We start from the raw sequence: 14,477 nt of genomic DNA, 5'->3' as shown, positions 1-14,477 counted from the left end.
TTTTGAGGAGGTGGATGAAGATGTTCAGGAGTTGATGGACAGCCACAGGCAACCCCTGACTAACGAAGAACTTGAGGAAATGTTAAATGAGCGAGCTCACCAGGAAACAACCGAACCTGAGAAAGAACGAGTGCTAACAATTAATTTTTTGCAAGAATTTTTTCGCAAAATAGAGTGCCATTGATTCATTGAAAGAAGTGGATCCAAATTATGCTAGGAGCTCTACTGAAGCCCATGAGATAGAAAATGCACTCTGTTGTTACAGAGAAATATTGGCTGCAAAGAGACGAAAGGCTACACAACCATCAATCGAGTCTTACTTCAGGCCATCCACTCCTTCCACTAAATCATCAGTGTCACCAACACCATCACTCTCAAGAGATATTGCTCAGTCCATCTCTTCAAGGTCATACATTCCCTCCTCTCCTGTGGCGTCCACTTCATTCCCCTGTGACCAAGACTCACCAGCTGCTGACTCACCAGACATCATAAGCATTAGCTCTACTCATCAGATTCTGACTGAATGTGTAAGTAATATTTGCACTACTACTTATAATTTGTTGTAAAATAAGATGCTTAAATGGTACGTAAGTTTTGTATGTGGTACAATGATGCGCCATTTGTTGACATCCCACAGTTGCTGGCTGGTGTCTTTCCACTCTCCCTCCCTTGGTGTGTCTCAGTGTCGCCTGCAGGCCACCGCATACTGCACCTTTGGGGCACTAGAGGCTGTGACATACAGCCTGCACGGCCCCAACCTACCTCCAAGAAGAAGATTCTCCCTCCCTTCATAAATTTAAGATCATCAGCCATAAAGTCATTTACATAGATACAGAGTGTACATCATAATTAAACTGCTTAAATGTTCAACTTCATAATTTTTACTTTCATTAAACTTTTCACTGTACTATGATGCACTCTCGCTTTGTTTACTCTCAATGGAAGTTCAAGTCAGGAGTCAAAATTGTTATAATTGGTTCGCTTAACGAAGTTTCGCTAAACAAAAGGTTTTTCAGGAACGTAACCCCTTCGTTAAGCAGGGGTTGCCTGTATATATATATATATATATATATATATATATATATATATATATATATATATATATATATATATATATCATATATATATATACACACATATATGAGGTCGAAATTACTTAGAATGAGAAGCTCTATGTGATAAGGTAAGAAAAATCATGTTGATACTTGAAATTTTAGTGAAATAATAATGGGACTTGTCAGGTGACAATGGACACTGGTAGTACATGAACAATAACTCTTGGACAGCAAGAACTGTCTCCCTAATGCACCTGAATGCAGCATTTCGAATGACAAAATCTAGTAATTTAGAGGATGCATACAAATTTTCTTTTGAACAGGAACACTTTGAGATTTCAAATATGATAATCATTGCATAAGACTGTCAAATATCATTGGGTTTATGTTGGGGAGGTGTAGTTCTCCTCACAACATTTCCAATATGATTTCTTTGGGTCTGGTTGACTTAACCTAAAGTACATAGCTGCAAAAGTATTAAATATTGAAAATTTGAAAACAGCTACACTAGTATTAGTAAATTCTTAAAAATTAGGCTTATGGCTGATGTTTGCTAGTTTTATAGGTAAAATTGAGATGAACACTAAATGTTTGTTAAATGTGTAACATAAGATGGACTGAGAAGACTTAGAAGTAATGAAATATAAAAGAAAGATAGAAGGTAGGAAGATGAATGCAGTTTTGTTTATTGAAAGTAGGTTGTTTTAAGTATCTTGGATCACAGGTTGCTGTGAATGAAAGAATAAATGCAGAGGTGATGCTCAGAACAAAGGAGGAAAGATAGAAGGAGAGATAGAAAGAAAAGAAAAATTTAGCTGCAGGTTGTAATTACTTAATTACACACTGGAAGAATCTATACATGAATGAATGTATGCCAAAGTAAAGTATGATGGCAGTTTGAATATCTTGATGAAAAATGGACTTTTGGCAGGTTCTGATAAAGTCATATATCCACATATATCTACTAATGCTGACTCACCCCCTTGCGTGAGCTGGGCTTGGGCTTGCGTGTGTTCTTGGTGACTTTGTGGCCTTTGTTAAGGCCCACGGCCATTTCATATCTAGGAGCCATCTTGCCTGCAACAGAAAATCCATCCATCAATACATTATGAACATGATATAAGCTTAGTAAGTATATCTCTGCCTGTCTAAAATAGCAGACATACAGTGAGGTTCACACTATGAGCTATAAGGGGTTAGAAGAAATCAATCCTAAATGCTAACATACAAAGTAACCACAGTTTTGGTTCTAAAACAGACTGGAAAGTTGGGATACGGATACAAATACAGTGGAGACTCAATACTCGACCATCTTAATAGTGGAACTTATCAATACTTGAACGAAAATGTTCAATTAAATACTCAAACAAATACTTGATAGTCGAACGTCCACACACGTGGTTGTAAACCAAGGCTCCCTGATTTCTACCTCCCCCCTTTCTGCCAGCTGTGCTGCCCCAGCTATCAGAATAACATTCTTGAGTGTTCTGTTTGTAGTTTTTCATTTATAATCTTACATAAACACCAAAGGCTTATTAGTGGTGAAAATATCTGGTAATTGAATGGCTGCACACATGGTTGTAAACAAAGCTGTCCTCTCCCTAGCCGCACCCGCCACTGTCCCATTCTGATACTGGTTTTACTGGCAATACTGGTAAAATAGTATACCATATACCGGTGCGCATCCCTAGTCCTGCCAGTCTTAAAAAAAATTACAAAGATGTTTTCAAGAATGATGACTTGTCCTCCGATGACATCTCTCCTTCTCCCCTCCTCTTCTACATTATCCATGACCAGCTTTCACCTATGGTATGTACAATAATAATAATAATAATAATAATAATAATAATAATAATAATAATAATCTCCACTGTATGTGTGTGCATATATACACACACAACCCCCGCTTAACGAATGTTTCCTTTTACTACCATCTGTTCGTATAATGAACACCAAACTCGCTTTAACAAAATTTTATCCAGGTAATTTTTTCCAAGTTTGAAAGCCCCGTCGTATCACGCAAGCCAATGGGCTTTTGAATACACCAGCGCCTCTCGTGGACAAAACGCGCACCACTCACTTCCCCTAGTTCAAAACAATAACAGCGTCAGCAGCAGCTCGTCTTCCCTCGCTCTACATGCCACCAAAATGCCCTGCAATGTCATTTAGTCCTGCTCCTCCAACAATGTGGATTAGGTGCGGCTGTGTTGGGGAATTCCCGCTGTACAGTGGTGAAACATGTCTCATAGCCAGTGATGCAGAAGAGTTCTAATATTAGTAAAACTTTAGCAAATATGGTCAGCAAATATACATACGCATTTAACCTTAGTATTACAACGTATGAGAGAGCAGTAAACTTATTATTGATAATATATTCATAAGCCTGGCAAGAAACGTGGCATACATATTTTACAGTGTTGCTAAAAAAAAAATAATAATAATATACTTATAAAGAGGTTTCCTTGCAGTTTGGGATGGGTAAATAGTTCCATAGTTATAATTAGATTATATCGTGAAGGAAAGTACTTTAAAATAAGCTGACATAAGTAAGAAAAAAACTACATTCAAATCTTCACGGCAGCAACACCAATCACGCCCGCCATCCATACAGGTGATGGGAGGTCAGCTGCGGTGTCCTTGACCAGGAAGAAAGAGAGGGGGAGGAGAGAGGGAGGAAGAGGGAGAGAGGGGTTGCCAATGAGGGATTAAAGGTATGGCAGCGCTGTCCTCCCGCTATTTCCCATGGGGGCCGCACCCAATCCACATTCTTAGACGAGCAGGACTATAGCGTTGCTAAGAAGACCAGGAAGTCTCTTACTCTCGAAGTGAAGCTGTACAGTGGTGAAACATGTCTCATAGCCAGTGATGCAGAAGAGTTCTAATATTAGTAAAACTTTAGCAAATATGGTCAGCAAATATACATACGCATTTAACCTTAGTATTACAACGTATGAGAGAGCAGTAAACTTAGAAGAGGGAGAGAGGGGGGGTTGCCAACGAGGGATTAAAGGTATGGCAGCGCTGTCCTCCCGCTATTTCCCATGGGGGCCGCACCCAATCCACATTCTTAGACGAGCAGGACTATAGCGTTGCTAAGAAGACCAGGAAGTCTCTTACTCTCGAAGTGAAGCTGGATTTTATTATTCACAGGCACGAGAGAGGTGAGAAACCCAATAGCATTGCTCGCCACCATGGCTTGGCTCCATCTACTGTATCTACTATTTTCAAATCAGTAGACTCTATCAAGAAGGCTGGTGAAACCGTATATTCCTTGCAAGCTAAAAGAACCACCTGAACTCGTGACTCTGCAATGGATAAAATGGAAAGCCTTGTGGAAATGTGGTACTTAAGTTTTGTATGCAGTACAATGATGTGCCTTTTGTTTACATTCCACAGGTTGCCGGCTAGCGTCTTTCCACTCCAGTCTCCTTCCCTTCGTAAATTTAAGATCAATAACATTATAAAGTTTCTTACATACATTAGTATACATTGTAATGACTTAAATTAAACTGCTTAAATGTTTAACTTCATAATTTTTACTTTCATTAAACTTTTACTGTACTACGATGCACTCTCGCTTTGTTTACTCTCAATGGAATTTCAAATCAGGGGTCAAACTTGTTATAATTGGTTCGCTTAATGAAAATTCACGCAACGGATGTCTTTTAGGAACGTAACCCATTCGTTATGCGAGGATTGCCTGTATACATATATGGATACACAGAATTAGAATAGATTTACTAGAGGCAAGTTTTTGTCAACATTTACAGATGAGGGCATACTTGTTTATAATTATGATATATAATTAGGCACTGTTAATCTTCAGCAGGAAAAATTTAATCTTTCCTTATTTTCTGGTGTTTATATTTCTGCGGAATAACATTACATTTATTAAAAGCTATTTTGTACAGACAGATTTAGGTATGCTTTGAATTGAAAAGACAAATGTTTCAAGGCATAAGTTTTTTTAAACAATGGACCAAGCTAGTGATGACCAATGATGTTGCAGTGCCTCAACTTAATTAATTTACAATATCCTACATATTCCAAATGAAGTCTCTTTAATGTCACTAAACTGTCTCATACAAACAAATAACTTTGGGTACTTTCAAATTCTAAAATTAAATGAAAGCTGATCCAAGCAAGACCAAATGGACCCTAAAACATTCAGTTAGGTAACATTCTTTGACTCTTACATCAGTATCAGCATGGCTTTCTTTCCATTCTGACATTCACATCATACAAGCCTTCTCATTCTCAATAATTTGAACACCATGCGTACCTACCACAAACTTTTCATAATATAGATTTTTTCAATTTTTTTTTTCTAACAAACTAGCTCATTGCCGTGCCAATGCTGGGTAGTGATGAACACACATGTACAATGGACATAAGGACACTAAACTATGCCAGTGAAAGTGTGTTCGTCTATGTGTGCATTTCACATTTGTTGTGCAAGGACAAAGTTAGTCCCAATGATTGGTTTTGATTGAGAATGCAAATTGAAAAATAAAGAATGAATTCAGCCAATCATAGTAATTCCTTTCCTTCTATGAAGAGAGCAGCAGATAAATTTAAAATATTTGAATTAATTCCAGAAGATATCTATGGTGGGCGCTGTCTTGGTTCTAGTGCAGAGCCTGTTTTCTTTCTTTATATATCTTTTTTTTTTACATAAGAAGGGAAATCTAGCCAAGGAAAAAAAAAAAAAAAAAAAAAAAAAAAAAAAAAAAGGCAGAGAGGGGGGAAGGGGGAAGGAAACATGTCTTGAAATGTCCCTTCATGCACACATACAAGTTTGTGTGCATATATGAGATTGGCAATGGGATCTCAATAGAAAAAATCAAATGCTAGTATTATGGCTTGGGATGCTGTCAGAGGCCTTCTGTGGGTGCACAGATGCACTGGGGAAGCCCTTCCCACTATTCTAGTAGCCAATTAGTAGGTTGCTTTTGGTCTATGTTACAGCCAGTGTCCCAATAGAACAGGAGTCTTCCTTAGCTTGATTTATGCATTCATTCCGAGCAGATTTACACTGCCTGTGTGGACTTCATAGTAGCCATATTGGCTTGTAGTGTGTGCAGATTTACACTGCCTGTGTGGACTTCATAGTAGCCATATTGGCTTGTAGTGTGTGCAAGTTATTATTATTATTTTTTACCACCATGGGTGACACCGAGCCTTCTGGCTCCGACCTTGAGTACCTTCCTAGCGATGATGCGAGTGATGATAAATAAAAAAAAGTGACTGAATATGAGTGAAAATGATTTTATGAATGAAACTGAGCCTATGATGGACCATGAGTGGTGCCTGGTCACAGGTGTACTCTTTTGGAAATGTGGAGATGGCCAAAGCAGCTTCAATTCACTAGAAAATCAACTTATATATATTTGTTCATGAACAGGGTTCGATTTTGCTTGTTACGACTTAGAAGGATTTATATAGTAAAATATATTATATTGACTTATTGCATGTATATGTTTATAGAATGACACTATAGGTATATTCTATATTATCCTTTTGTGAGCAAAGAGGACACATACTGTGCTGCCACCTGATGACAACCACTAGTTCTGAAAATACCCCATTGTTGATAAGATACTTGTGGTGCAGTTACAATTCATATGACTGTATGGGAGGCTTATTCATGACTAACCAGGAAATGTTTATGCAGCATCTTACTAACAAATGCCACAATGCCGCAGGGACAGCTGGGATCAACATAACAAAACTCTCAACATACTGAAAAGATGAAGGATCTGTTAGGTTTCCATGTCATTAATCCTATCACTTACACTGCACACAAGCCGACACTATGAGGAGGTAAGAACATGCCTCTGATAACATATATTATTTTTCTTGCACCTCTCCACTATTTCTCCAACTCATTTGTTTACTTTGGCAACTATTATTGGCACAAGAGGACATCGTTATAAAATCATTATTCCTACAGTCGCTATACCAGACATACATTCTTCCCAGTCAGTGGTGAAAGTCTGGAACTCGCTTTCCATTGATGTGGTTGAAGCTAATTCTCTCGACAGATTTAAGAAAGGATTCACCAACTTCTTGGATGACCACCGACCTTATATCTACTGTTACTTTGTCCAATATAACATTAACATTTGTTCTGGGGGCACTGTCCAAATATAGACGTCATTCCAGCTCCTCTCGTTTCCTGGCTCCCCTTTCACACAGCTGATTTGACGTCACATGAAGCAACGCTACTGCTCAACAAGGGAAAGACAGAAAAGGGGGACAATAAATGAAGGAAATGAGATTAAAACAGGGAATAAAAAAATGGATGCTAAATGGTGGAAATGGAAATAAAATAGGAAATAAAGAAAAAGGAATAATAAATGGAGAATGGAAATAAAACAAAGAAAAATGGGTAAGAGGAATAGGAGGAAATGGGTACGAAAATATGATAATGAATAAGGGAATGAAGAAATTATAATAAACCAGCAGATAAAAGGAAAAATGGATAACAAATAGGGGAACAAGATAACGTATAATGGAACAGGAGGAAATGGAAATGAGAATATCATAATAAGGCAATAGGAGGAAATGGCAATAAAACTCGATATAAAAATTAATAACGAATAGAGGGAGAGGATAACGAATAAATGAATGTGAGGAAATAGGAATGAGAAAGATAATGAATAAGGGGTGAGAATGATGACGAAAAAGGGAAGAGGAGTAGCGTGTGTACATGTGTGTTGTTAACCAATAGCGTGGCTTCATATATGTGACGTCAAACCAGCTGCGTGAAAGAGCTGCGAAGGGGGAATCGGGAAACCGAGATCAGGAGGAACGTGTATATTAAAACATTGCCGTTCTGGGCCTACAACACATTTTCCTTCTTTATTTTCATTACTACGCACTCCTTGGTTATTCTTTTAATGACTGGCGTTCCCTCTTGAGAGTCCAACTAAGCAAGAACCTGGTGTGATGTACGTAAGGTGATGCACGAGGCACACGCCAACTGAAAATAATAAAGCTTTATGGCACTGGAACATCAAAAAATTCCTGATGATAAGACGAAAATAGAATGGTAGCAAATAGAGCCAAGAACATAGCAGGTACTTGGGAATATATAAAGCGCGAGGTCACAGGAGGAGGAAGAGTCACCACACACGCCACGCGCCGCATGTAAACACAGGCCATAACATATACACCAGGCACTCCTGCCAGGCCACATCTCCACCAGGGTTTGCTATACCATTGCTTTCAAAACTGGTTTAATTCCTATTACTCTAAGAGAAGCCATATCTTAATGAAATACTGGTAAAAAGACGTGAACACTCCACATGCACTTACCAGGTCCGCTCGAGGGATGAAAAGGGAAGGTCGGTAGGCAAACATTCAAAGTATATTATTCATTCCTTTTTAATTCTCGCATCAAGTATAATAAATTATTGCACCTATGAAAGAAATTAATTTTTGAAATAAGTATATTGTTCTTATTTAATGTGAAAAATACACTACAGTCGAATATTGTAAATCATATAATGTCGTTTTGCTAGAAGAGATTCTCATACCTGCTTATATTTGATTGGCTGCTGCTTTTTCACACAGCCAATCAGAAAATTTGTTGTGATGGAAAGCACATTCGTAGTAAGACAGAGTTGTAATTAAAAATAAGTATTATGTTATAATAAAAAAAAAATATCGCTATAAGAGTCTAAGAAAATATTTGTTTCATTTTTTTTTCAGCACCGAAGATTATCTCTCTCTCTCTCTCTCTCTCTCTCTCTCTCTGGAGTGGTCGGCATGACCCGACCCCCTCCATTGTTGTATACACTTCTACAACAATAAAGTTATCAATCTCTCTCTCTCTCTCTCTCTCTCTCTCTCTCTCTCTCTCTCTCTCTCTCTCTCAAGAATGAAAGTGATATATTTATGTTTCCTTTTCTTTCTTTCTTTCTTTTTTGGCTGCTTTGATAATAATCTACCGTCAACTCATAAAGTCGCCACATTTTTTTTTTATTTTCTTGTTTTAGTTGAGTTGTTCACGAAATCACAATGCATTCACTGCAAAATGTAATTTTTCAACTAAGCAAAGAGCTGAGTATCACTCTGTTACGTGCACTGAAAGGGTTAATAAACATGTTAGATTTTTATGAGTGACGTCTGGCGACTTTATATTAACCCCTTCAGTACCAGGACGTGTTTTCTTATTCATTCTGATAATTATTTTGGCAATTTCATTCAGCTTCAGAAACATATGTTGTGATTTGAATGGTAAAGACTTTGTTCATTATTTATTTGACCTCCATAAACCTTTCCTAATGCAAATAAAATCGTCTAATCATATCGAAAACTCAAGGTGAAAAATGCGTCTCAGTACTGAAGGGGTTAATGATACTTCCATGCCGCTAGCTACCTTTGAACTTCATGGCGATATTTAAAGAGTTGGTCGACTTCCTATCCTAGTTCTGGCGACTTAATTTATATTAGCAGATAAGAGAAATCGCCAGAATTAGATTTTACAAGTGAACATATAGTAAAACATTAATTTGGATGGCTTTCAACTTTGAATGATTATGAGCTGTAGCTTGATTTTAAAGTACATTGATGAAAATGCATAAACAAAGACATAAATAACAAAAACTAGATTATACATATAAATATATATGTATACACATGCCAATTCCACTAAAAATGAAGCTGAGATACTTTATAAGAAATAATATAGGTAAATTTATCTAACTGGCTGTTCCTATCACAGATGGCTACATATATGTAGTATATAGTTCCTTTCACAGATAGCTGAGCTTAGATGTTAGGAAGTTTCTTTCATAGATAGACATAGATAAACTACCCGTCATGAAATATCTTACAATTTAATCATATTTCAAACTTATTTAACTAACTTCCTATTACAAGTACATATTTGTACTTAGCATAGTTCCTTTCACAGGTAGTTTCTTTCAGGTAGGTAGAATAAATAGACTCATTAAATAAAATTTTCAAAGGTAGGTTAAGCTAGGGTTTTTTTTATATAATTTTTCTACATACGAACCGGGACAATTTTGAATTATGAAGCATTCACATGCTATTCACACTGCTAAATGTATACTGTAAATGCATTTTATTTTCAATCAGAAAAGATTATGGAACATTATAATACAAAAAATTTGCTTATGAAGATGGTTTATATAGAAAAAAAAAGTGAATTGACACTTTTATTTCTTATACAGTACTTAAGCACATAGAATTGCCTAAACTACCTAAGGTGTATATTCGGTGAGAGGCTTTTTTGTCAGCTCTACTAGCTTCCCTACTCCTTTTTCGACCACTCATATTTTTCATTGGAGATAACTTTCTTCAGCATCTTATGGTCTCTTTTTACCTTGTCAAAAAATTGACATGATAAGCTATGTTCATCTTCCAAGAAATCAAGGTTTTAACAGTACTTTCTGACTTGTTACTTCTGTCTTGGGACCAAACATTGTTCATGATAGAGAAGACTCTCTCCAAAGGGGCTGAGGTGTCGGGTAAAGAAAATACATGCTTGAGATTAGTAACTGACAGATTCTTTTCGTTAAAGTCCCGGAACATTTCGATCCATTTTACTTCAGATGTGGCCAGCGTAGAGCGTTTCTTCCTAGTTTTTCTTTTTAGTAGAATTTGACATGCAGCGTTTAACTAGAATAACCTCATCAATAGGACTAACAACATCAATTACAGCCTTTCCGCACAGATTGTTGATATATTCTGCTGTTTTCTCAACTTCTGACCAAGTAACTTCTCCTCTAGTTACCTATGGGAGTCTACGTTTTAAAAACATTTCTCCCACAGTGATATGTAAGCCAGGCATCTGTCATAGAAAGCATTAATGTCATCCTTAAATGACCTAACAGAGTTGACACTGATATCTCTAGCTTCCTCTAACTTGCGTAGCAACACTTTTGCTCCATGTGGAATGAAACCGTTGTCTTTCCTCTCCTTCACATTAATTTTTAATAGGTCTAGTTCATTAGCTATCTCTGTTGCAGTGCTGTTCTGTCTTTCCATCTTCAGGATAGTCTTATTGAACAAATCTAGCTGCCTATGAACAAACCATAAACATATTTCTTTGCTTGGCTCAAAAAAATCTTTGAAATATTGCTGGGCATTATTGCTCTTGGGAATCAAGATAGTTTTTTAAGCCTTCATATATATTAAGAATCCTCTCCAGAGCAGGAAGAAGTGACAGAAATCTTGTGTTACCATGTTACAAAACTCTTTTATACTGTACTGCTGCGAATTCACACGGGTCACACGAACAGTGTAAATGTAAGAACATTTGTAAATTTTTACAAGATATTCAGTGTCAAATAGCAAAAGATTATACCATCCTATCCCTACGGGGTTTCTTCTGATTTCCTGTTTTTAGTTTGAAAAATATAATATTATTGATTTCACCCTTTCTTGCTTCTCCAAAATAAGTGTTACAATTGTCACTACAAAACCCTACAACTTTATCAACAAAATCATGTTGGTTGAGAACAGAAAGATGATGATCTATCATAATTTCAGAGGTTTCCCCAGGAACGAACTTTTACACCTTCATGAGGTGAAAAATATCCAGCAACCACAGGTACAAGCTTGATATCCTTTCTGTTCGAAGCATCTATTGTGACGTAAACAAACTTGGATGTGCTCGATTCTTCATGTAACTCTTCACAGCACATAGGTGCAATTACATTAAGAATAATTGCCTCACATCTTGTCCTACCTAATGCAAATTTGGGTTCAAAATATTTTGTTAACAGTGTGGAACTACAGTCTGACGATGTAAAACTCAATCCATGAACAGCTGTGTGATATGTAAAAGTAGCTTCTTTTGCAGCAACAGCTAGAACCTCATAATCTGACAGTCTTCTTGAAAAATCTGCAACCTATGATGTACGTAGACGCTATTGCTGAAAGAGATTTACAGTTGCAGTTTGCAGTTTGCATATGAACTTTGATATCAGAACGCCCTCCATGGCTCACTGAAAATGTTGATCCACATTGGCTACATATCATATTTCGGTTACTGCCAATGTATGCTTGTTTGAGAAACGGAAAATCTTTCTTCATATCGTCAGTAAACTTACACCTTCTCTTGGGCATGTCGGCTTGGATAGATGACAGTAAATCTAATCTGCAATACTCAATTTCCAGATAAGATCCTACAAACACAAAACAGTTGTTGAGGCGGGCCACCCTGTAAAAAAAATGACGAATATTTGCGAAAATCAAATTTTCCCATTTTATGTGCTCAGACTGTTCTAAAACCATAAATTACCACTGGTGAAGTTTATTTTTCATAAATAAAATTTCCTCCCCTAGCGTCCGACGCCATTTTTTAATCTGCAATACTCAGTTTCTAGGATGAGATCTCGACCATGACGCAAGAGCGCGGGGCATTTAAAAATGGTTTCCCAAGGGGTGAGGGATTTAAGTTTGTTTTGTTTGTTTTGATCAACTTATTGCACCCAAGGGTGCCAGACATCTTACACATACAAGGTGACAATAGACATACAAGTTACATATGGAAGTATGTGGTTATTTACTAAAAATAAATAACTTTATCAATATCCACCAAGTGTGGATGGCGCATAAGAAGAACGTCAAGAGCATCACTGCTCAATAAATATTGGCAAGTTTCAATGAGCGTGAGTCCTTGAGGTAAGAAATGGGTGACAAATGGGCACTGCAGGCAATAATGGTGGAGGGTGTTGCCGTGGGGCGCATCGCACAGCCTGCATGAAGAGAAGTGAGGCCCGTCAGCCGCACCAGCCACCTGCCACACTGGTCGCCAGCCAAGCCTGAGGCGGGCACACACCACGTTGTGTCGCCGAACCATAAGTCCCCTGCGACGATATTTGTATTACTGAGGGAAGAAATGGTCATAATGCTGGATGGACGCACTGGTGGCTCGCTCTGCATCATTACGGTGGCGAGTTGGGGAGCGGGCGGCCAGACGTACCATCTTGTAGCACAGGAGGGAAGCAGTAGGAGCATCAGCAGCTGGCGGATCTAGACCGCAAGCAACCCTCGCGAGACGGTCTACGGTGTCGCTGTCCCGGAGTCCAATGTGGGAGGGGATCCACAGGAAGTGAACCACAAGGGAACTTGCATGAGCCGTGGCCAGTAGACGGAGGATACGCGTGACAAGTTGTTGGTGTGCTGGCTTGTGAGATGTAAGGGCACGCAGCGCTGGCTGTGAGTCACATATGACCAGGCCGTTGTTTCTGGTCCGAGTTAACAACGTAAGTGCGTCAAGTAGTCCGTGGAGTTCACAATACATTGAACTTGACGAGTTCGGTAAGCGACGGCCTGCCCAGCCCTCACGCGGTGTTTCCAAGCTGGGTGAGAACACAGCACAGCCAGCACTGCCGTCTCCCTGCAGGGAGCCGGCGGTGTAGAGGTGGTGGTTCACAGCGAGGGATGAAGACAGCCTGGCGATGGTCTCCAGCGCACGTTGTATTTGGAGCTGAGGCAGGTCAGTCTTGGAGGTTGGAGTGTATGAAACCGCTGGCACAAGAGTCCGCCAGGGAGGGAGGCCACGGTCCACATTCTCAGCCACGATGTTGATGTTAAGCCTCCGGATGCGAGAACACACCGTGGTAATCAGCGTGAGTCCACCTTGGCGAAGCAAAAGATGAGGCGCAGCTGGATCCGGAGAGGTCCTGATAGTGTGACAGTAATGGAGAGATAAGTGAGGGTAATGGAGACATTTTATGCTGAAATAAGTGACATTAGAATATATCCTCTCAACAATAGGTGGTAGACGAAGTTCATGCTGCATATTGACGATCCTGGTGGAAGCAGGGCTCCCTAAGATGAGTCTCATGGCTTGATTTTGAAATTTCTCAAGAGGCTGTAGAGTTGTTCTCGAGAGCTGACATAGTGCAGGGGAAAGGTAGTCTATCACGGAGCGGATGAAGGCAATGTCTATAGTCCTGGCGACAGGGATGGACACTCCATGCAGCAGTATAGTTAGTTAACCACTTGAGCGGCGTCAGGCGTCGGTGCAGTCGAGCTAGTAAAACCTGGACGATGGGATGCACGCGTTGTCTGGCTGGTATGGCAGGACTAATACGCACCGGTGCTCCTAAATAGAGATACTGCGTACATAGTGATATGATACTGTCCCCCACGGTGAATTGTGGCAGACGTCTCGCTGGACGTGGGGAGGAAATTCTGCTCTTCTCTGCTGAAATATTGAGACCACACGAGGAAGCTGACGCATAGAAGAGTGAAGAAGGCGTTGCAGATCGTCTGGGGAACTGGAGTGAATACATATATCGTCTGCGTAGCAAGTAACTGTTGCGTCAGTGGCAGAAAGGCGGGAAAGCAGGCGATGGATCAAAATGTTAAATAAGAAGGGACTGAGTACTCCACCTTGCGGTGTAGCAAGTTCAAAATCCTCGGTAGTACTCAACG

At 39.0% G+C, this 14,477-nt stretch overlaps 1 protein-coding gene across 2 annotated transcripts in view; it reads right to left on the bottom strand.

Moving 5' to 3' along the window:
• LOC123517158 (60S ribosomal protein L36-like) overlaps positions 1–8,432 on the bottom strand; it is a 25,694-nt gene extending 17,262 nt beyond the window's left edge. The window contains exons 1-2 of one of the 2 annotated variants that reach the window (XM_045277138.1): positions 8,376–8,432; positions 2,035–2,132 (exon numbers count right to left, since the gene is read on the bottom strand). In XM_045277138.1, coding sequence (XP_045133073.1) covers positions 2,035–2,127 — 93 coding nt within the window. In that variant the 5' untranslated portion in view covers positions 2,128–2,132; positions 8,376–8,432. Of the gene's footprint in view, positions 1–2,034; positions 2,133–8,141; positions 8,272–8,375 lie in introns of those variants that run through there. The other variant, XM_045277137.1, reaches the window with a different exon arrangement.
• Positions 8,433–14,477: the final 6,045 nt, after the last annotated feature.

Source organism: Portunus trituberculatus, chromosome 41 (assembly GCF_017591435.1).
Source record: "Portunus trituberculatus isolate SZX2019 chromosome 41, ASM1759143v1, whole genome shotgun sequence".
Taxonomy (NCBI): domain Eukaryota; kingdom Metazoa; phylum Arthropoda; class Malacostraca; order Decapoda; family Portunidae; genus Portunus; species Portunus trituberculatus.
The sequence above is the reverse complement of the archived record's forward strand: the minus strand, read 5'-3'. Positions and strand labels throughout refer to the sequence as shown.